The sequence below is a fragment of the Sphaeramia orbicularis genome, chromosome 14 (assembly GCF_902148855.1).
Source record: "Sphaeramia orbicularis chromosome 14, fSphaOr1.1, whole genome shotgun sequence".
Lineage (NCBI taxonomy): Eukaryota > Metazoa > Chordata > Actinopteri > Kurtiformes > Apogonidae > Sphaeramia > Sphaeramia orbicularis.
In genome coordinates this window covers 50,041,338-50,065,529 of record NC_043970.1, presented here as the reverse complement: position 1 = coordinate 50,065,529, position 24,192 = coordinate 50,041,338, and the positions used below count along the sequence as shown (strand labels likewise).

General features: G+C 33.8%; 1 protein-coding gene across 1 annotated transcript; it reads right to left on the bottom strand.

The window, feature by feature from the left end:
* Positions 1 to 278: 278 nt before the first annotated feature.
* On the bottom strand, positions 279 to 21,363 carry cdx1b (caudal type homeobox 1 b). Its single transcript, XM_030153798.1, has 3 exons — positions 20,790 to 21,363; positions 5,181 to 5,329; positions 279 to 527 (listed from the first exon to the last, which is right to left on the bottom strand). Exons 1-3 carry the CDS (start codon positions 21,322 to 21,324, stop codon positions 279 to 281), a joined length of 933 nt encoding a protein of 310 aa, XP_030009658.1. The 5' UTR covers positions 21,325 to 21,363.
* Positions 21,364 to 24,192: the final 2,829 nt, after the last annotated feature.

Below are 24,192 nucleotides of genomic sequence, written 5' to 3'. Positions count from 1 at the left end.
CAGCCTTGTCGTTCATCTGATGCCACAGGTTGTGTTTTTAATGTCAGCATCTTTCCATCACATGGAAGTTTGACTACAGTTTTTTTTTTTTTAAAAACATCATGGACAGATGATTTTCATCTGACAGCAAGAAATATCTGCTGCACTTCAACATTACAACAGACTGGACTTCTTCTGCAATGAGCTGGAACTGAAACTTTAGCGATGGAGCGAGGGGACATCAACGTCCTCCAGTTCTTTAGTCCGACGCCGACTTCAGCGTCCAATCAAAAGCCTCCTCAGTACTCCTCTTTGATGTTTAAAGGCAGAGACGAAGGAGAAACCAGGCCGTTGCTACCGCTGCTACTCGTCACCATGGCCACGCTGCTGCCACCGTTGCCATGGATACCGCCTCCACCTCCTCCTCCTCCTCCGGTGGTGTTGGTGCCGGGCGGCGTGGGCGTCGTGGTGGACGAGGCCGGCTGCTGCTGCTTCTTCTTGTTGATCTTTCGCTCTTTGGCTCGACGGTTCTGAAACCAGATCTTCACCTGGATGAGAAACAACAAAGGATCATCGATTATTGATTCATTCAACATTTGCACTTTGAAATGTCATGTGTATGAGTCATGAGTATGAATTGTGCGATACAAAATAAACTTGCCTAGTGGAAGAAATATGTAATTTTTGTCATTCTTGCTCTTAAACTACTCTACATTTATTCTTCATGTGTGAACATTCTTCTAATTTCTGGTCCAAGATTGAAAAATATATCATATCTAAAAGTAATGAAAAGATAACCATAACATCCCAAAATGTAATTACATATTTTAAACACCACATTCACAATATAGAATTTGTTGTCAATTTGTTCATTTTATTTGGAAAATTTCATATACATAAAATAAATATACCAAAACACACCCAAATTTTAAAATCTTCCTATTGGAATTTGAAAAATACATTAAATCTTTAGAATTTATCTATAATAAAAAAAAGCTCTAACACCCTGGCTATTTAGAAACAATTCTTTAATACTGACTGAACTCTCTGTTGGATTTGTTTATTTATTTTTGTTAAATCTGTTATTTTTATTTATTTATTTATTTACTTTTTATACTATTATTTGTATATTATGCTTTGTGTCTTTAAATCTATGCAGTATTTTCTTAAACTTATTTGCTCAAATGTTTTTTTCCTTTTTGACATCTTGTTTGCTTGTTTCAAAATTTATGTATTCTATACGCAAATGTTTTCAATAAAGTTGGAAAAAGAAATAAAATAAAATAAACTTGTCTTCACTAGATAACAGACATCAGTTCTAACAGTATACACATGTCAATATATGTTGTGTGGAACAGGGGTGGGATTAATAAGTTATACTTCCTCCCATTCCTTTTCGAATATGCAAATGAAGTCATGTGTATGTATAAGCTGGGTTTTTTTTGTTGTTTTTTTTTCCATGACTTCTTACAACCGGTTTTATTTCGAAGGATTAAGTAAGATTACTTTGTCTTGTTGCAGATTCGAAATAAACTAAACCAAACTAAAAAAAATTTTAAAAATAAAAAATAGAAATCAGGAACATTATCACAAAATGTTCCAGTTTTTGTTTTCAAATATTTTTATTAAGAGTACAATAGAGCACTAGAGTCATTCTTTTAGACATTTCTTTCCTTTCTGTTGCCTCCCGTGTTTTAGTGACAGTGCCTAAACTACAGGAAAAAAAACAACAAAAAAACAGTCACAAATCAACCAGACAAATAAAACAACATCCCCACCCTACTGCCACACCCCTCCCACCCAGCTCACTCCATCCCAGCACCCTCTAAGCGGCCCCTCCTCACCCATTATTGAGAGAGGCCTCAAATCATGTCCAAATCCTTTCAAACTTCTATAATTTATCCTTCAAAATAAAGTGAACCCTTTCCAAATGTACAATTTCTGACATTTCCTGAAGCTACAATTTCAGGCAGCATGACAGTAGTTGTTATTGGAAGAGGTTTAGTCTGTTCATTTTTCTGAAGTACTCAATATTATTGTTTCTGGGTCAGGATCTAAAGAGCACTTGAAAAAATGCTCCAGTTTTTTACTTTATTCTGAAAAAGAAAATACTCATATGAAGCTGTTTCCATGACTCACAACAAAAGCAAATGATCCTGTTTACATACATTCATGAAAACCTCATTTAAAAAAGTTTGTTTTCACTTTTCCTCTGATGTTGTTTGTTCTTCAGCTACTTTGTTCTTGTAATATTGTGACTTTTTCTCAAACTATTACTCTGTTCATTTAATGTAATCTATTTTTTCCTCAAAATATTTCTTCATTATTGTGATATTGTGGTTTTTATCCCCAAATTTAGCATGATTTTCTCAAAATTTTCTTTAGTGTCATAATGTTGTGATTTGATGAGAATTTTTGTGACTTGTTCATATTCAAATATTTGACTATGTTTGAAAGTGAGTGTTTCTCCTCCTGATCAGAAATACAGATAACATACATCTCTGCACAGATTATAGCTTCAGTCTTTTTTTTTTTTTTTTGTAAAATTTTGTATTTTTGCATTTCATCAAGTTTGTATAATTGAGTTGGGAGTTGAGTTGGACAAAATAACATACACACTTAGAAATAACAAGTAATTTATGCATTTTTTTTGAAAACCAAGCAGGTTGACTTTGATTAAAATTGCAAAGTGTCAAAAAATGCAACCTTTTTTTTTCACCAAATCATGCCGCCTTATTAATTAATGATACAAACTGCAGTAAAAGCCCAAATGAGACGTTCCTTTGTGCTGTACACAAATCCAAAGATGCTCCTAAAACTTGAGTAGTATCAACAAAATTCAAAATGACTTCATGATAACGACAAAATACAAATGTCCATGTAAATACTGATTATTTTAAGTTTTTCGGTTCCATCTATTTACGTCAGAGCTTGGACTCTTTCACCAGAGACGACCACGAACACTGTCTGAAAACTTCCAGCATCCAACTAAATGTAAAACATTATATTGATGGATGTAAAATCTACATTTACAGTATGAGAACATTCAGAGAAGAAAAAAAAAACAGCTGATTATTTATTAATTCATAGTTTCACAGTTATTTGACATTTACTATGTTGCAATATTTCATATTTAATGTTGCAAATATATTAGAACTAATCAAACATATTAAACCTGCATATATGTTCCATTATTGTTAACTGAGGACATCATTACACAATGTGACTAGTCATTGCTTCTGTTGTAATATAAATGAAAAAAAAAAAAAAAAAATGGAGAAAAATGACTAAACTGGCATCAATAAAAAGGTAAATGTAAAGTAAGCAGTGACACCATTTTGAGGATTTGTTTGTCACTGCTCATGTCTTTTACATTTCCCTACTGTACATTAGTCCTTGTGCATATTTGTATCCCACCTGAATGTATTCCCACTGATAACATATGATCTAACTGAAGACAAACATGCTTAATTACAATCTAAAACACAACTCAAGCTTTCACTTTAACTTCAACAGACTGGCTTTGTAGTATATCACATCATCAATCAATCAGTGGACCTTAAAGCTTCAATGTGCAATTTTCTTTTATAGTGTAATTACAGCAAAATTACATAATTTTACATTTCAGTGGTTTTTTGACTAGGTTTCCAGACTTTAGTAAATAGAGACAGTGATGGAAAATTATAGCCAATCAGAAAAGCAACATGTAACAGTATTATACTTTGTACTTTTTCCACTTAATACATCTTTAAACTCAGCCTATTTGTCGAGCAGAGGAAAGAGATAGAGGAGGAGAGAATGTATTTTCAGATTTTTTTCCTCCTTCAGCTTTAATATGACACCTTCAACCTTTACATTTCTGTTACTGCTTCTCTTACATGAAATATACTTTAGCAATGATTCACACATTGAATTAGACTACATTCTATTAAGCTACATTCAGACTGCAGGCAAATGTGGCCAAAATCCGATTTTTTTTGCCCATATGTGACCTATATCCGATCTGTTAAAGACAGTTTGAACAGCACAAATCCGATTTTTTCAGATCCACTTTCATGTGTGGTCCTAAATTCGGTACTTAACCGATATTTTGCAATGCGACTTCAGTCTGAATGGCCAGGTCACGTTTATCTGATTTTTTTTTTGATCATTGAAATGCGACAAACATCACAATTCTGCATCCCAGGAGAAGAAGCGGCGGGAAAAATGTACTTACTTCCGTAAACACAGTGCTTGCCTGCATGGTCACATATTACGTCAGAACCTCTTTTGCGCACACGGGTCACTTCAGTGTCGCATTCAGTTCATACTTAAAACTGATAGAAGTCGTATTTAACGTGTAATATGAACGAGCACACAAAAAAAATCAGATTTCACCAAAAAAAAAATCCGAATTGTGCATTAAGACCTGCTGTCTGAACGGAGCCTTGGTGAATGTGGTCATTCTATAAGCGGCATTCCAGGCAAAGTTTTAATAGTTTTGGATTTTTTATTATAGTTTAGTTTTGACTTTTTTTTTTCTCTAATTCAGTTAGTTTTAATTAGTTTTTAGAGCAGGTTTGCTAGTTTTTATTAGTTGTCATTTTTTTCTGAATGCTTAGTTTTAGTTTAGTTTAGTTTAGTTTTGGTATCAGTTTCAGTTTTTTCATATATTTTGTCTTCTTCGTCAACCTATTCAAAGAAATTAGTGAGGTTACCTTGGACACTTTATTTGGGGGTGGGGTTAGGGTGGCTCATTGACTGAGCACAGACACAAACGTATGTACAGTACCATGGATACATTCCCTGTAGCAGGTTGGAGGGGGTAATGTATGTGGGAGTGCGATCCATACACAACGTCACTTACGTGAAACCGAAACTGAAACTTTCCATACTTTCACCGTTGGCCTCCCAACTTCTATACCTCTCTTATACCGCTGATCTTACACAAAATTTTCGCATGTTCTATCCTATATCGACATTGGCAAAGACGAAAACTAAAGGAATTTTATCCATTTTTTTTTGTGTTTGTTTTAGTTAGTTTTGTAAGCACGCAATATAGTTTCAGTTAGTTATGGTTTTTTTCTTTTAATTCGAGTTTTTATTCATTTCAGTTAACGAACATGTTTTTTCAATTTTAGTTTTCGTCATTTTGTTCGTTTTCATTAACAATAATAACCTTGGTTCCAGGTCATTGCATGTGTTTGTGTTGTCGTACGTACCTGTCTCTCTGATAGGCTGAGTGCCGTGGCAAGCTCCGCCTTCCTCCTGATGGTGATGTATTTACTGTAGTGAAACTCCTTCTCCAGCTCTAGACGCTGATGATCGGTGTAAACTACACGATATTTGTCTTTAGTTCGCGTTTTCCCATCTGTGAAACAAAAACAAGTAAAAGCTCAGCAGATTAAGTTGTTTGCAGTCTGCTGCCCCCTGCAGGACACTGTCTGCACTGCAACATGACTCACAGAGCAGTGAACTCCTCACTTTAATGGTGTTTTCAGACCAAAAATGACAGGACACAATTTTAATGCAGAAAGAAATTACTCAAAATGTCAGGAGCAAATAATGTAGGAGAAGACCAAGTGGAACCAGAACCATGATATTAACCCATAAAAATCCAAATATTCACTGTTCACCAAAATAATCAACTGATGTAAAATGTTTAACTCTTTAAAACCTGACGTGTCACCGCTGACACACCCTGCGCATATACATTTTGGATGGCTGTAACTTTTTCACTGTTTGAGCAATTGGAAAAATTCCAAAGGGTTCTGAAACCTGAGCTGTTGCACTTGGTTGACTTTATTGGGTCATTACAGTAATTTCACATACACCTGTACTAGAAACTTAAGAATAAGCTGTTTTAGCAGAATTATAACATATAGTGAATTGTAAATGACAGCTAGATTTTGAAAATTCTCTTTGAAAGTGCTCTAGAAAAATGGGCAAAAGGACTCAGTCACAACATATTTTCTAACCTTTTTGTAGTCAAAATAAGAAAAAAAAGTCCAGATGGACCATTTTAGGCTTAGGGTTTAAAGAGTTAATACATGTTGATCCATTAATCCTACCAATACATGTACATAATTGGTGCAAAATACAGTTTGTCATCTTTTCATGGTCATCAGGTATGACCCATTTGGACGTTCAGAGGCTTTAATCTTCTGTAACACTGATTCGCTGCTAAAATCCATGGAGTTTGAAACATGACAGTGTTTGGAGACACTTGGTTTTACATTCACTTATTGATATCTTTGCTGAAAAAGTAACTTTTTCTTCATTCTTCTCTGTGTCTGATATAATAACCCTCAACTTTAATCTGAGCTTTTATGAACATCTATATAATCAGTAAATTAAATGCAAGAAAATACCTGATTTTCACTAAAAAAAAAAGCAAAATAAAGAATATAATATTGCAACAAATGGTGATAAATCACTTTAGAAAGGTTAAATGTAGAGGAAAATTCATTTGGGATTTAAAGAAGCACTGGGTCTTTATGAGTTAATGTCTGTAACTGAACTATGGGAGAAGATAAGGGGAAAATAAGACTTAAAGACCAGTCGAATCTAAAACAGTGGAAAACGCAGATAGTGAAATGTGATGTTCTTGTTGGTTTCATCTGTTTGCTCAAATAACTCCAGTAAGGTGATTATGTGAAGACTAGTTTTGAGACCCATTCTAATCCAGGATAGTTCATTAATGGAGAACAGTGCACAATGATAATAACTTATTACCACATGCATGTCACTTTCTGACAACTATTTCTTGTTTCCTTAAGTCAGTTTTAGTTTGTTAATTATTTATTTTTCTGTTGAAGTGACGCACTAGTCTGTTTACTCTTTTCCTGAAAGTCAGCGGATACTAAATCACCCCAAAACATTGTATTTATTCAGTTTTTTTCTTCATGTTTCTGTTCTTCTGCATGGAGAAATGTTTTCATTTGTATGCAGCCTGTAGAACTACAGAAATTTAGACCAAACACAAACCTACAAGTCTTTTGAGAGTTTTTTTGGTCAGAACGTTCATGCATCAGAACAACAGCAGTGCCATGTTGGTGGAAAAGGGCTAACAGTGTTTTAGTTGAATCAGCTCAGATACACTGTAAACCCAGATGTCGAATATAGTTTAAAAAAAAAATGTATTAGAATATACTTAAAAATATAAGTTTGATGACATTACGACAAAATATTAAATATAGTCAAGTCATTTGTACATATAGTCGAATGTGAGTAAATTTAAGTTAAATGGATTTAAATTAATAAGTTTTAGTTATGACCACACCTCTTTTTCTTTCGACTATGTAAATTATCACTTGCCCATGTGTGTCTGGACATGCCAGTCTCAGTGCTTTCGGTTAAACAGTAGCTGCTTTAGGAGTTTCGGTGCTCATCATATAAGATATGAATCAAAAAGTTGTCAGCGATCAACGATTGTTTGTTTTAACCATGAGAGGAGTGTTTCGTTTTATTGTCCACCAGTTCCATCGCCCTGTTCCAAGGACATTTTCTCTTAGCTAGGTGTCCGCTCGCTGACTTGCTACTTTTCTCAGTGGGGGAAACTGTAAGTTGATAAGTTGAGTTTACTTTAAAAAATTGAGAAAAGTGGTTGACTTCAAACAATTAAGTCATGATTAACCCTTTCACGCATAGTGGTCACTACAGCGGACACCTATTCTCCAGCTGTTCTCTTTTCTTCTATATTCATGGGTTTAGTTGTTTTAGTTCCATGTCCTCCTGAGACTCAGCAATGCATTTTTGTCCTCTGTACGGGAAAAAAGTTTGACAGTTTCACTAAAAAAAATGCTGTTCATTGCGAAGGACATTCCATTAAAAAATAAATAAATGAAAATAATTTTAAAAATGTATCTGAAAAAACTGTTCCATTATGCAGTTTCCAATCAAGATGACTGTTTAATTAAAAAAAAAAAAAAAGCCAAAAATGTTCACTTTCCTGGGTCTCAGGAGGATATCAGCCGACACAGTGGACACTCATGCATCATCTACACTGACATTCAGATCATGACTGTAACTTTGCTGTTCTTGATAAACCTGATCTGCGCTAACATGTTTGAGTGTAAATCAACAGCTAATTTTTTCAAACAAAAAGTTTTTTGTTTTTTTTGCGTATTATCTCCACAACTAATATTAGAATGTGATAAAATGTGTGAAAACATGAGATTAGCTGCATTAAAAAATACATATATTTCATAGTTTTCACACAGTATATCACTTTATGATGATGGGTTTTAAAAATATGTTTCTTTGCTTCAAAAATCAAATGCATGCTGTCCAGCTGAGTGGACATTTTTGTAACTCTGTGAAAAATAGATTCATAAAAAAAATTCAACTGCATTGTTTTTTTCATGCCTAAATAGGAATAAAAACACTCAGTCAAAAAAATCTTGATTAAGATTCTCATAATTCATGCATGAAAGGGTTAAAGAACTTTTTGAGTACATTTAACTTAAAACCTTAGTTAAAAGTAAGTTAAATGTACTTAAAAAGTTCATTAATCATTACTTAATTTTTTTAAGGCAACCACTTTTCTCTTTTTTTTTTTTTTTTCAAGTAAACTCAATTTATCCAGGTTTACAATGTGAGTGCCTTGCTCAGCGGCATTTAATCGGGTTTAATCCCAGGTATTGAATCCTTGTACAAACTAATGAAACATCTGCGTCTGAGCTCAGAAATCACACCTTCTGTTAGTATGTAAAAGTGTCTCTGAGTATGCTTGTATATTATATGATGCGTTATAAAGTCATATAATGTGTCCTCAGTAGAACTCCAGTATTCAAATAGAAACCTGCAGCGGTGGATTTGCATAACTGAGCCCTATCTGTATCTGTATGTGTAGCAGAATGACTAAGGTGTTAAAGAACTTTCACTAAACAGAGCGTACACTAGAACTAAACACACAACATAGAGGTTTGTTTTACATTTTAGTGCAGGTTCATAGTAATAAATATGTCTGAAATGTTTGTGGACATGTAACCGTAAACAGTACCTCAAAGGGGACGTTTTACAATGTACTTTGAGCCTTGAGAGGATGATGAAAATCCCGAATATCTTCAGAAATGCGAGGAGTGATTGGATCAAATGAACATTATTGGTCTTTCCATTGATTAATGATGGAAAAAATTGACCAAATGGAATGAAACACCTTAACTGAAGATATATATTCTATAGAAAAACCATGTAAACACTTGATTTGATTGATTGAATGCTTGTCCATATGGAGGCTGATATACATTTTTTGTTGAGGATGAAAAGCTCCAAACGATGAGTTGAATTAATTAAAAAAAAGAGCTTAAAAGTGACGCACATAAGACTTTCCTGCTCATGCAAATAAACTTCTGTTCTCATTAAATTCATAGGTAAATACAGTCACACCTTATGAAATCACTTCATTTATCAACTAAGAATCAATAATCAAAATAGTTTCCATGAGCTATTTTAAAAGTAGCTGCAGCCCATAATCTTTTTTTTTTTTTCATAATCTGTATATATTCAGGTCTTTCCATGAAACTGGGTTCATTTTGGTATCTGCATTTAACAGCTTTTTAGACTCAATAATAAAAGAGAAATTTAAACATATATCCCCCCAGGATGTACCTAATGATGATCTTAGATACATGCCCAAAAAATTATACTCTTGCTCTGAGCCATCCCAAAATTAAGGAATTTTTAATAAAATATTTCAGCCAAAAATAGGACCCAAATTGGGACATGAAAAGCTACCTAGGTGTCAGTGCATTTGATCTTGAAAACATGGCTGTAAATGGTCTTATATAGCGCTATAAATAAAGACAGTGTTAAATTTGACAAATCCTAGTGGTTTTTCTAATCAAGACATGTGGGTTTTTCTTGAATCTCAGTCTCATTCCAGTTTTGCTATGCAACCCATTGTGTCCACTCGTGTTACATGCGGAACCTGCCCATTTAAATGCATATAAATTGAGAGTGATTTTGCAACAGCGGTCATTTTTGTGAAACACTCTGCCTTGCATATTTACTTCAATTCCCAAAATGTACCTGTTGGAAAAAAAAAAATTATATTCGAAAAAATAGTAGCCCCAAATAAAAACGTGTTTTATCTGAAAAATAGTTTATTTTATCTCAGTAAATATTTATTTTTAAAATAGATCCAAAGTGCTTCCAAACTTGCTTCATAATATTAGTCTACATCTTGTTTGAATTTTTAGCCCCTCTGTCCTGCTTTTAGGAGAAGCACCCATTTGGTATTCATACAGGCTGTATTTACACACATAAAACACTTTTCTAAACGTTTTCACAAACAAGAAAACCTTAATGGAATAAAACTGAGTCTTTTTGTGCAGTACCACATGTGGCCACTAGGAGAAACTTGCAGCAAAGCATTCTCTTCTTTGTAATCATTAACTTTTATGCATCTCCTCAGCGTTACTGACATAGAAACCCCTCTGGATCTTTATCTTTGTTTCTTTTCTGCCCTCCAGCTCATGTTGCCAGGCAGAAGAAACTAATCAGAGTTGTGAAGAATTAAAAACACTACTGAAGAGTACGGAAGCAAAGAGATGAACCCCAGCGTTCACTGAAACATTGTGCAAAATTGACAGCTGACAAATGCTGATGTTACCATGGAAACCCTTAGCTTTTACATCTTATCAATACGAGAACACAGAGATTAGAGGAAAAAGACAATACCGTGGTTATTTTTACCCCGCCCCCCCGGAGGGAAGGCAAGGGGTATTGGTATTGGTTTAGTTTGTTTGGTTTTTCGTTTGTTAACACTGTAGCCACAAAACTGTTGGTTGAATTCATACCAAATTGTGTTTATAGATTGCCAGTGGCCCAGAATAGATTTGATTACATTTTGGGAAAATTAGGTCAAAGTTCAAAATTTTTATGAATTTTTAAAATCTTTTGTATTCCTCATTTACTTATAATGGGCAAAATTTCAAATGTCTGTAGCAGCAAAACTATTCCTTGAATTCATACCAAATTAGGTTTATAGATTGCCAGTGACCCAGAATTGATGTCATTACATTTTGGGAAAAGTAGGTCAAAGTTCAAAAATTTTAATGAACTTTTTCAATCTTTTTTTTTCCCATTTACTTATAATGGGCGAAATTTCAAATGTCTGTAAAATCATCAATTTTGTTTTCAATTTACTTCACACTTGGCACATATATAGAGGCAATTGATATGCTGACATCAGCACATGCATAGACATGATGACATCAGCTGGATCGATGCCAAAATAAGATACAATACGTGCGAGGGGTGGGGTTTGTTGTGCCTGGCACCATTTGTTGAGGACTGTTTTAGACCAAAATGGCTGAAAAGTTGCTTTGTTTTAGTGGAGCAATGTATTAACTTTCAGCTCTTGTTAGTATAAGGTCTTCAGCAGAATTTATCAAGGAACCAACTTGTTTCACATGAGTTCGATGTAAAATATGTGGTGGAGAAAAGAGGAAAATCCACATAAGTATTTTCCCACTTGTCTATAACTATAACATACACAATCAGTTTGACATATTCTATCACAAAAAAACTTAACTTTAAAAGCAGCAGTGAGTTTTTCTGATCCCGAATCTCTGTCACAGGTGATATTTCAAACCTTTTTTTTTTTAATGATACAGTTATCTTTATGGAGCTCATGTAATGTTATGTTTGCAACATCTGACTCCAGATTAGGTCAAAGGTTCTGTATGTGCAATATAGTGGACAGTAGAAGGTGGATTAACTGCTACTGGAGAGTTGGTTTATTGTTAACATCAACGGGAATAAACACAAACCCATTAGAACATTGTTTTAGTAACTTCTGCACAAACTGAAATAGCTTTAATGTGCAGATTGTGTTTTCAGTTCTCTGTTCTGATTCGTCAGTTCCACCTGGAGTTAGCATGCAGCTAACACGACTTAATGCTCTGCGATTGGATGCCTGTAGATGAAATGCATCCTGGGAGTTTTAGTTAACCCATATTTTCATTGGTATCACCCACATGTCACACATTTTCTAATACAGCTGTATAAACCAATCAGAAATCTTACATATAAAACACCCACAAAAAGTCTCAACAAGTGGTTCTAGGCACAACAAACCCCGCCCCTCGCACGTATTAGCTTATTTTAGCATCGATCCAGCTGATGTCATCATGACTATGTTAATCAGTTCCTCAATGGCATTCATTTATTAAAACAAGTACATTCCCTTCTCAGTCTTCTTCTTATCTTAATAAATCTCGACTGCTTACTTTGTGAAAATGGCTGGTTACTATTTATTTATTTTTATCACATTTCATCCCTTTTTATTGATGGTGGTGTCTCATCTTTTATTGATAATATTTTTAATCACTTTGGCTTTTAACTCTTGCAATGTTGTTACATATTTTGGTATGAATTTAGGGTTTTGCAATAGTTTTATTTATTTATTTATCTGTGCTGTATACTGTCCCATGCTTCAGTATGCCATGTCATGGTATGGTTAGTGTTATTTATTAATGTCATATATCTGCACTGAGATATCTTCTTGTTTGTACTGTATTTTCTGTATCGCGTTGCAGCCCCCTTGCATTATTGCCCATAACAAATTTCCCTCCGGGGACAATAAAATATATCTTATCTTACCTTTTTCCCAGAATGAGTTGATTAGAAATGATGAATTTATGAATGCTTTTATTTGACTGATTTTCCTTATACTTTATAATGGTGGAGTACCACAATGTTAGGTAAAGGGTGGGAAATTTTTTTTTTAAAAAAAGGTACCCAAAATGTGAAAAAATACATATGCCTTAGCTTTATGTCAGTGACGTGTAACAATGGCTTCTATATATGTACCAAGTTTGAAGTAAATTGAAACAAAATTGATGTTTTTATAGACATTTGAAATTTCACCCATTATAAGTAAATGGGAAAAAAAAATAGTAAAAATTAATTTAAAAATTTTAACTTTGACCTACTTTTTGTAAAATGTCATCATGTCATCATTCTGGGTCATTGGCAATCTATAAACCCAATTTGGTATGAATTCAGCCTAGAGTTTTGCTGCTAAAGTGTTAACAAACAAGCAAACAAACCAAAAACAATACCCCTGGCCTCCTCTTCAGGGGGCGGGGTAAAAATGGTAGAAAGTTTGTCGTCCATGTTGAAAACTCTAAATCTGCTCCTTGGAAAGACAAAAAGCTGCCATTTTGTGATAAAGATGTAGATGTGTGACTTCTTTAAGGTGAATTAAAGGCCTTCATCTGTCTTAGATGTGCACGCTCTGATTCAGTATTAACACTAAACACACAACCGATCGGTAAGTGATGTCTTCTTTAAACACTCAGCTCTCCGTCTGCTCCATAATCAGTCAGCGAGCGCAATTCCAACTCAAACATTTTAGTTTGGGACCAACATCTGTGCGAGCTGAGCACTTTCTGCCTCATTTGTCAGAAAGTAAAAACCAACAGTTTGACTCTCCAGAGGCAGATAACGTGGCCGACACTAATGAAGGAGTGTAAATCAGAAAGCAGAGTGTGTCTGCCTCTGGTTTCTATGTACAGATTACCATTAAAATGCACAGTTTGTGTCAAACACCGTCACAGCCCATCACCTGTTCATCCACCTGCCACGGACCACTCATTATCTCATTAACGTTCTTCAACTAAAAACATGGCCTAAACATCATGAAACATGCCTGTTTTTCTTTCCAACATGATGCAAATTTGATTTTAGGATAGAATTGAATAGAATAGAATAGAATAGAATAGAATAGAATAGAATAGAATAGAATAGAATAGAATAGAATCTTTATTGTCCCTAGTCACTTTTCCATTGGACATATGCGCAAAAGTTTACCGATATTTACTAAATGACAAAAAAACAGAAGTGTGTAATATCGTTTTTTTTTTCATTAAATCACAAATGCGATGATTTGTTTATTATTACGAGATGTCACGAGAAGTCATTTCATAAACATGGCGACGAATGTAAATATCAAGTTGATTTACAGATATATTCATTATTATTACTATTATTATTATCATTATTATTATTATTATTATTATTATTATTGTTATTATTATTATGTTACCCATCTATTCCATACTGAATTAAAAATTGATTCAGTTTCCTCTTGTGTCCACGAATACCGCACCATGTTTGTTTTAAAACTCTTCTTCACCTGTAACGTCCGTCAACATCCGTTTTTTGTTTTTTGTTTTTTTTGTTCACATGACTCTAGTTGTGCAAAAAGATCTTTCCATTGCAGTTTTGCACGATATACCAATTTCGCTACGTCTGAAAAACCACCTCTTGCAAGTACACACATTTTTCAAAAAATGAGAGTTTGGGCGAAATTGTCATTTTTCCATCAGGCAAATTTTTATGCAAAAGTTATATTCGCGCAATTTGAGGGTCAATGGCAAAGCGACCACTGATCAGGAACAATGAAAACCAGTTTAGCAGCTGTTTCTGTTTAGCAGCAAAAACACTTAAAGTGCAAAAAGACCATAAAAAAATCTCATAAAATACTGAAAAATACTGACAATGTACAAAAACTACAAAGATAAAATATTAAATATACAAATACTACTAAAATGTACAAAAAGTTAACTCTCTACTACTGATAAGCAATATATACAACCTATAAGGCCATATACAGTCAGTATAGGACATGTACAAGGTAATATTAAAGAACAAGCTGCATAGGTTGTGATTATTTCACTGAGGATTGCACTGATTTTCACCTTACTCTGATTCTAAACATTTTCCTGGAAACAGTTTATTTTAGTTCAAATGTTTGCTTCTCTGACATGTATTTCTATTTGTTTGTGTCACTTTTTAATGTGTTGACTGTGTTTAGAATCAGGTAGAGTAGTGGAAATGTCTTAAATTCAATGGTTACACATCCACAGATCGTTCTGTACATGTGAGTTTTCAATCAACAGGAAAAAAAACAAGTATTTGCATCAAATATGCAGATTTTTTTCTCATGCAGCTTTGGTTTGCAGTGCGAGTAAATTTAAAAAATATTTCCCCAAAACATATTTAAAAGAGATGTTACTTAATGCAGCTGCATAAAAGTCATGTTAACTTCATCATGCAGAGTTTTGCAAACTCCCCCTAAATAATTTCTCGCAAAGTGAAAAGGGAAAAATATAGTTACTTTCTATAATTATCATTGTGCTGAATTGCAGTGAACGTCCAAATGCAGTAATTTAACCAGTTTTCATCTATTTCTGATTTCTTTACCAGATACTTTCTTTTCTTAATCTGCTCATAAATGTTATTTTTACCATTTATTGTCAACTGTGTGAGTTATTTGCGTTTTAATGGTGTAATCTTGTAGCTGTGTTTTTTATTTGCTGCTGTCTATATTGACCAGGACTGCTTTGTAAAAGTGTCTGTTAATCTCAAGGGAACTTTTCCCCTTGGTTAAATAAAGGTTAAAATAAAATTCAATCTATCAATCTATAAGTATATTCATAAACATCATGTCCAAAATTACAACCTGCATTTTTTAACAAAAATATCTATACTTTCTACCCCTCAAAGGCTTTAATTGTCATGCATTTGGGGGAAAATATAGTTGGTTTTTTTTTAGATTTTGCAGTGTTTTAGTCTTTCAGTTCATTAGGACTGATTTCAACCAACATGGATGGAAGAATAACATGACAATCTCTATGTGAATCGATGGGTCTGTATTTTGTACGACAAACATGACGTGATGTCGTATAAAACACAAAAACGCAACAAGATGAAAATATTGTAAAAGAAAAGAAAGGTAACGTGTGATGTAACAAGACACAAATTAACCAGTATAGACCCGGTCCTACTTTTACAGCAATTCACAAATGATTTTTTGCTATTTAACCTTTCTTAAGCAATTTATCACTATCACTATTTATCACTGTTTAATTCTACTTCTCTATTTGTATGAATATTTATATAAAAACCAAATTTCTCATTTTCTTTTATATTTTATTTCTCACTTGTGTGTGTTTATTTTTTTTACCTGTCTTTTTCTTTGGACTTCTGTGTTGTATGTTGCTGCTGTTAACTATGAAATTTCCCCATGGTGGGATCAATAAAGCCTTATCTTATCTTATCTTATCTTATCTTATCTTATCTTATCTTATCCTCTATATTTTATGGGGGGGGGGGGGGTTTCAGAATAAATCAGGTTTTTTCCTATAATTTACTGATCATGTAGATGTTCATTCAGATTAAAGTTGAGGGTTATGATATTTAAAACAGAAAAAACTCCGGAAAAAGTGACTTTTTCAGCAAAATATATCACTAACTGAACATAAAAACTAGTGTGTCCATCCACTGTTATTGATCCAACTCCATGGGTTTTACTGATGAATCAATGTTGTAGAACAGGGGCGTCAAACTCATTTTAGTTCAGGGGCCACATTCAGCCAAATTTGATCTCCAGTGGGCCAGAGCAGTAAAATAATAGCATAATAGCCTATACATAATGACAACTCCAATTTTTTTAGTGCAAAAAATAACATTAAATGATGAAACTATTTCTATCCAAAACAAAATAGATGTGAATAACTGAAAAAAACTGAAATTTCTGAAGAAATATAAGTACAATTTGATCAATATTATGCCTCAACTTTTGATTTATACATGTGCATTACATATCAGATCTACAAAGACACTAAACAGGCAGAATATTGTTAAAATTACACTTATTTTTCTTTAGACATTTCAGGTTGTTCATATTCGTTCAGGTTATTGACATTTTATTATTAAAGGATATCAGAATTTAATGTTCTTTGCAATAAATCAAAGAGAAAAAATTGGTGTTGCCGGTATTTAGAGGCAAAATATCATGATTTTTCTCACATTAAACCAAGAACAACATTTGGACTCATTATTTCTAGGTCATTATGCTGTCATTTTTGAGTTTAATGCCCTTGAGTGTTAATATCTTCAGGGTAATATTTGCATTTTGCACTTTGTAAATTCATCCCGCGGGCCAGATTGGAACCTTTGGCGGGCCGGATTTGGCCCCCGGGCCGCATGTTTGACACCTGTGTTGTAGAAGATGACGGTGGCTCCATGGTAAATACAGAGCCTCTGAACATCCAAATGATGACCATGAAAAGATGACGAACTGCACTTTACACCAATTATTTACATGTATTGATAGGATTAATGGATAAACAGGTATTAAACATTTTAGATCAGTAGATGGTTTTGGTCACTGGTGGATGTTTGGGTCTTTATGGGTTAAAACAGGATGAAAACAATCTGAAAGATGAGATAAAAATGGAGTTTAAATGTAATGAAATAAAGTATAAGAGGCATAAAGAGACAGAAACTATGTAATACAAAAACACAAAGTGGAAATGAAGTCAATGTAAAAGATGTATCGGGATAAAAATGACATAACAGACAGATTATTTCAGCTTTAAGGTGATATTTCAACTCCTGCTTTTGCTTTATTTGTCTTTCATATAGTCATGGCATATAGTTTTGACACAAACTGTGATTTATTTGCCAAAAAAAAGTCTTTGAAATGTATCCAGTGCTTGTAACTGTTCTTCAGTTGACCTCAGAAACTCTATAACTGCCAAACCTTTGACCACAACTGTTCATAAAATTGTGATAAATGTTGCGTTGAGTCGCTGTTGAATCATCGCGCACATAAATACTGCATTGCTTTGTCAATCTGTTTGCTCTGACTGTCAGGGTCCAATGACTGAACACTTTTACTGATGAAATACAGGAAGTCGTTTAACAGAATAAATAACCAGCAGCCAGAGCAGAAACCGTACGATGGATTAATATTCCGCTTCTTCCTAAATCTAAAACTGACAAGTAAAAACTCTGCTGCTACGTAAAGAGAGGAAAACTGAAGTAATGGAGATATTCATTCATTTTTTTGGATTTCTTAATCTTCCAGAGACTAAAATCCTAACAGTAAAAGATTATTTCAGCTGTTTTGGTTTTCTTATGATCATATTCTTGTCATCAGATAAACAACAATCTTATATAATAAGCCAGTTTCTCACAGTTTTATTCCCTTTATGCGGACAAGTTTGATATTTTAAGTTATAAAGTGCATTTTGTAATATTTGCACAAGTTCAATCCTATTTTTTGTGTAGATTCCCAGTCATCCAGGTCACGGTAATTCTTTTTTTCAAACCAAGAGCGAAGTTCAGTTGTTTCCGATTCAACCTTTCCAAGGTTCAACCCTATTTCCAAATACTTTTCTCCAAAACGTTAAACATTCATGATCAATAAAACATAAAAACTGAAGAAATAGGAAGAATAAATGGAGCTCCATTATACACTGAATGAAGTCTAATGTACATATTTAACTGTGGGATAAATAATTACATATATACACAAAAGAATATGATTAAAATGTGTAAAAAGCTAACTTATTTGCTAATTTGGAAAATATAAACCATTAATAAAGTTCTGAATTTTTCTGTGAAAAAAAAAAAAAAATCTGTGTATGGTATTATGTAAAGAATTGGCGTGTGACATTTAAAAAAAAAATAAAATACAGCCTTTTCTTTTCTGTTTTTTCCTCAGACGGTAGGATGTTAATGAATAAAAAAGAAAAATAACATGGTTTTATTTGAATTTTCAGTGTAATGCCCAGTTAACCATTTTTTTTACATCTTTCTAAAACATAAAAGAGAAAGTGAAAATAAGTTTAATAAGTTTAATTTGTGATTGTGTTATCTTTTAATTTAATAAATAATCCAATATATTACAGATTTCAGATTGTTCAAAGTCTCTGCTGTCTTAACACAGAGAAATTAAGTGTGTGTAACTTTTTTTATTTTTTTTTTTATTTTTTAACAATGTATGGGTCCTGTTTTTGCAGAAGTAATCCTGTTTTCTAATATAAAACACATCAAACAGGACCACGAGGTTAAAAAAAAAAAAAAAAAAAAAAAAGATCTAAATATGTAGGAATACAAGGCTTCTAAAATAAAATGTAGATTATCATTGGAACATTGTTACAAACCTGTGATTTAATGATAAAATATATCAGTTACAGTTACTTTTTGTCTTGTTTAATATCATCGTATGGTATGTTCTGTGTTTTTTCCTGTAATTTGTGACATGTAAAGACCTCATAAATAGAGTCACGCAGGAAAAAGTCCCACTTCACACTTCAAAGTGTGACTCGTCGTGTTTTCTCCGCCCAGAGACAAGAAGAGTCCCATTAACATCACAACGGCTTCAAACCCACTTCACACGTTTGATCTCCACGAGGAGGGGGCGACACGGACGTGACACGAGACAACTCCCACTTACGACAAATCAGAACAGTCCCACGATCGGTTAATCGGTTAATATTATCATACATCCATAAGAAATTAAGACAGAAGGACTGTTATTATTATTATTATTATTATTATTATTATTATTATTATTACAAGTAGTATCATTATCAGGGTTATGAAAAGTTTTCTGTTACCTTTACTATTGAAATTAATGTTCATTTTTACTCTTTATCGATATTATAAATGTTCATTTTTCCTATTTTAGTTTAATCTGTATGCTATTTTACTTACAATTTGAGGTAAATCCGGGACGTTCGTCATAAAAACGTGTCCTTGTTCTTTTTAAAAATGTATTTATTCTTATTCTCTTTCCGAAAATGATCAAGTTTTAGTAACAAAATTCCTAAAAAAAACTCAGTTATTGGATTCATTTGCAGCGAACCGAATATTATCATGAAATAATTTGGACGCAAACGAAAATGGACGTTTTCTTTGCAGTTTTTTCCTAAAATGCATTTTAAAATTTACAACATACGTGGATAAACATATTTAATCTGCTTGAAGTTGTTTTCTCTTAAAAACGTAAATTGGTCTTGAAACGTGATACAGACACAACTTCATGACTCTTTTATTCTTTGAGGCTTAGTTAGTAATGCATCTGTCAAACTTAAATAATAAAAAAAAATAATTACAAGAAAAGAAAAAAACTTCATATCTCTACCGACTACTATTAAAATCACCAGACGAAAAAAAAAAGCCAAATTTATCGATTATTTTGTTTATTTTTGTTTGGTTGTTCATTTTATTTATTTGATTCAGTCATTTGTTCAGTTTGTGGTTATAGTGGGTCATTTATGATCACATCAGTTCAATGTGGATTCTTATTTAATTTTACTGTTTTTATTTTCGGCAAAAAAAAAGAAGAAATAGGAGACTCATGCCCAGGCCTATATGTCTGTTGATTATTATTATTGTGGTTATTTTACATATTTCTGTTTGTATTTATTTTTTTTTGTGTAGAGATTGTATTGTCTTTATCTTGTCTTTACATTTATATAAATTAAACGTTATATGCAAGTCTCTGATGACATGGCCTACATTGCCCCACATGTGGTCTGCGTGGACCTGATCCTGTATCAGGTCTAACATTTGAGTATCAGCTCCTCTGACTCGGCCTCATATTAAAATGTCAGTGACAGTCTGTTATAGAAGAGGATTAGAGCCACTGAAAAAAAAAAAAAAACTATAAAATTAAGGTCTAATATTTTTTTTAAATTTTTATTCTGAGAAAAAAAGTCAGAATTCTGCCTTTTTCCCCAGAATTCTGCCTTTAATTTCAGAATTCTTCCCTTTTCCTCATAATAATAATAATAATAATAATAATAATAATAACATAAAAATATAAATTGGACCTTCATTTGTATTTTCCAGTAGCCCTTATCCTCTTCTGTAGTTTGTTCTCCTTCTGCCTCAGAATCAATAGGAAAATGAACATCAATAATAAAAGCTAACACTGACACTACGGAGGTCAATGAGCTCCATGTGCAGCGGCTGACCGGACAGTGATGGCCGGCTCTGGTGTGTGCTGTTGCGGCTCTTACTGGGGTTGAGGGGCGGTGCGGAGGACCGTCGTATCCAGTCGTACGGGTTCCTCCTCTGCGGAGATCCGGGGGACAGCTGACCCCCAGACGCGTTCAGGGAGGAGGGCAGCAGCGCCGGAGGCTGCCCGGGGAACTCCGGAGGGCTGAAGCCCAGGGTGGGTCCCACCGCTCCGGGCACCGTGGAGGCCGGCGGAGGCCCCCCGGCTGCTGCGGCCGCGGCTGCCGCTGCTGCAGCTGCGGCGGCGGGGTGGCCGTAGTGCGCGGACCACTCGTCCCGTGAGGGCGGCGGAGGAGGAGGCGGGTAAGCCGTGCTCCAGCCGCCGGCGCCCGGGCCCGACTGCTGGGCCACCGGGTCGTTGTTGAGGCCGTGGTGGTGGTGATGGTGGTGGTGGTAGCCGGGGAAGTCCGTGTACTGCGGCGGGGCGGGCACCGCGAAGTTCTGCGGGCTGAGGCTGAGGCCTGGGTGTCGGCTCACCGGGGTCTGGTGCGGGTACATGGCGGGGTCCTTGTCCAGCTGCAGGTAACTCACGTACATGTTTCCAGGTGAGGGGGGGCCCTCAGCATACTGCGGATCCAGCCTGTCCTCTGTCTCACCTGGTCTACAGGTACACTGAGCCTCTGGACCTGGACTCACCTGGACACACACCTGTCCTCTCTCTCTCTCTCTCTCTCTCTCTCTTTCGCTCTCTCTCTCTCCATCAGTTAAAAGCGCAGGTCACGTGACCGCCTTTACGGCCCTGTCCTCCCTCCCTCTGTCCCTGAAAAGGAGGATGGAACCACACACACATCACCATAAAAACACATTATCCATATGTTGACATGAGAGCGGAAATATTTTCAGTGTTGAAATATTTTTTGTTGCTGAAACTTCATTCCTGGAAAAAAAAAAAAAAAAAAAACAGAACGGTAAAAAAGTGGTAAATTGCAATGAAAACAGTCTAAATGTTGCAGGTTATTGATCAGATATTAAATCGTTTAAAGGCTTGTGTTTGTTAAATCACACCTATTAATACAACTTTTTTTTTTTAATAAGTCGTCATTTTTCAGTCTTATTTATTTCCCATCAGCCCATAAGAACATTGTAAAAAAAAAAAAAAAAAAGTGTAATTTAACAGAATTTTCACTGTCTATTTTACAGATTTTTCCTGTATTTTTAAGATACAGGAAAATATCAATGAAATGACAAAAACAGACAGTGATTTTACATGTCAAATGTAAAATAGCACGAAAAAAACTGTAACTGTGAATAACCATAAAATTTCAGTTTTTTAAAAGAATTTTGTTTCTTTTTTCACAGAAAAATACAGTTAAAATACATTTGCAAATGTATCATAACTTCACAATTATTTCTTTTCTATTTATGAGATTAAACTGTTAATTTAAAGTTTAATACTGTAAAAAAAAAAGTAAAATAAAACTAAATTACTGACAATTAACCGTTAAAGAAGTATTTGTTCTGTAAGTTTAACAAGACTTGTTTGTTAATTGACAAATATCTTGTGTAATTACGGGAGGTTTCACAACAAAAATGTTGAATAAATGTATTTTTGTGAATGTATAACATGTATAAACACTGATAAACTGTCCAAATACAGATTTATCAGTGGATTGTACAACTTAGTCTCATTGAAAATTATTTATCTATATATTTATAGGTAATTTGATTGTTTAAATACATGAAAACATTCTTTATTAAACATTAAAACGTCAAAAAAATATGCAAAATGGCATGTAAAGTTAGGGCAAAAAACTGTATTTTAATTATGGAAAATTAACATATTTTTATGAGATGGTTATTTTCCGTTATTTTACAGTATTTTTTGGCACCCCTGCTGCCGGAATTATATCGTTTTTTGTTTTTTTTTTTGCAGTGTAAAATCATATTCACACTAGGTTTAAACACTCAGCCTAGATGTCCACACACTGAGAAAGGAGCTACAATCTAGAGCATTTTTCCACTGTTCTTATGACAAAAAGTCAGGATTAATAACACAAGAACCTGACTTTTCTGGAGCCATTTTTTTATTTAAAGATATAGAAAATGAAGTCTAAACTAACTGTAATTCACTCTGACATGAGTATTTGTGTTCCCATGTTTACAGATAATGTTAAGAGTATTTTATGTAACCTGAGCACGTTACTATTACATGTAATAAGTAAAGGAATGCTGAAATAATAGGAAGTATTTAAAATATGTGGTCCTAGTGCAGGTCTGAGGGTCTGCAGGTCTGCACATCCCTGCCAACCCCCCCACCCCCCCCACCCCACAGCCGGTCGCGGGTCTCGTCTCTATCAGCCTCCATTTACATGACAGACCTGCTCTGCATTTCAAAGAAAACATCAAAGAGACGGAGACGAAACGACAAATGTCATTTAAGACACAAAAAAAGACATAAAACGGACCAACATGTTCACACGAGTCACAAGCAGAGACATGACGTACCCCCAACACAACAACAACAACAACAATAATAATAATAATAATAATAATAATAATAATAATAATAATAATAATAATAATAATAGGTTAACAAAAACCACAAAAATACTATTACTACTAACATTGAAATACTATTATCAATCTTCTTATAAAATGATTTTAAAATGATTAAAATGAGAAAAAAAAGAAAAGAATATTCATTATTTTAAATTTCCGGAAAAACTACAAAAAAAATACAGATACAATTAATATCTTAATAAATCTATTAAAGTATAACCACTTTAATATACTCTTACTTAACCAGGAAATTTTCACTGAGATTTAAAAATTCTTTTGCAGGAGCATGCTTTGGGTAATTTGGATAATCTACAATAGAAAAAAAGTTATCACATTAAAAATCTAAATGGAAAAATAAATCACGATTAATACAGTTTTTTAAAAGATAGCCTACTAAATAAATGATAGATAGATAGATAGATAGATAGATAGATAGATAGATAGATAGATAGATAGATAGATAGATAGATAGATAGATAGATAGATAGAGGAAACAAATTATCATCCATCATTATTAGATCATTATGATATGAATATTATTTAATTTTATTTAATCGTTTTCATGTCCTTTGTTATGTCTACGTCATATTAAATGATTATCACTTCAATTCATTCAAATCTGTAACTGTTACAAACTGTTCGTTTGTTTTGTTTTGTAAAAAAAAAAAGTTTATGTCAGAGGTTTAAGACACAATAATAATAATAATAATAATAATAATAATAATAATAATAGTAATTGTGAGGGTTTTCTTCAGTCAGTCAACATGTAAGAGACAGACACAGGAAGTAAAGAGGTCATGTGGAGGTCGACAGCAGCTCATCTCCTTCCTGAACTGAAAAGGATAAGACAAGAAAAAGGAGGAGGCAATGAAAAGTAGAAAACAATAGAGAAGAAAACATCTGAGT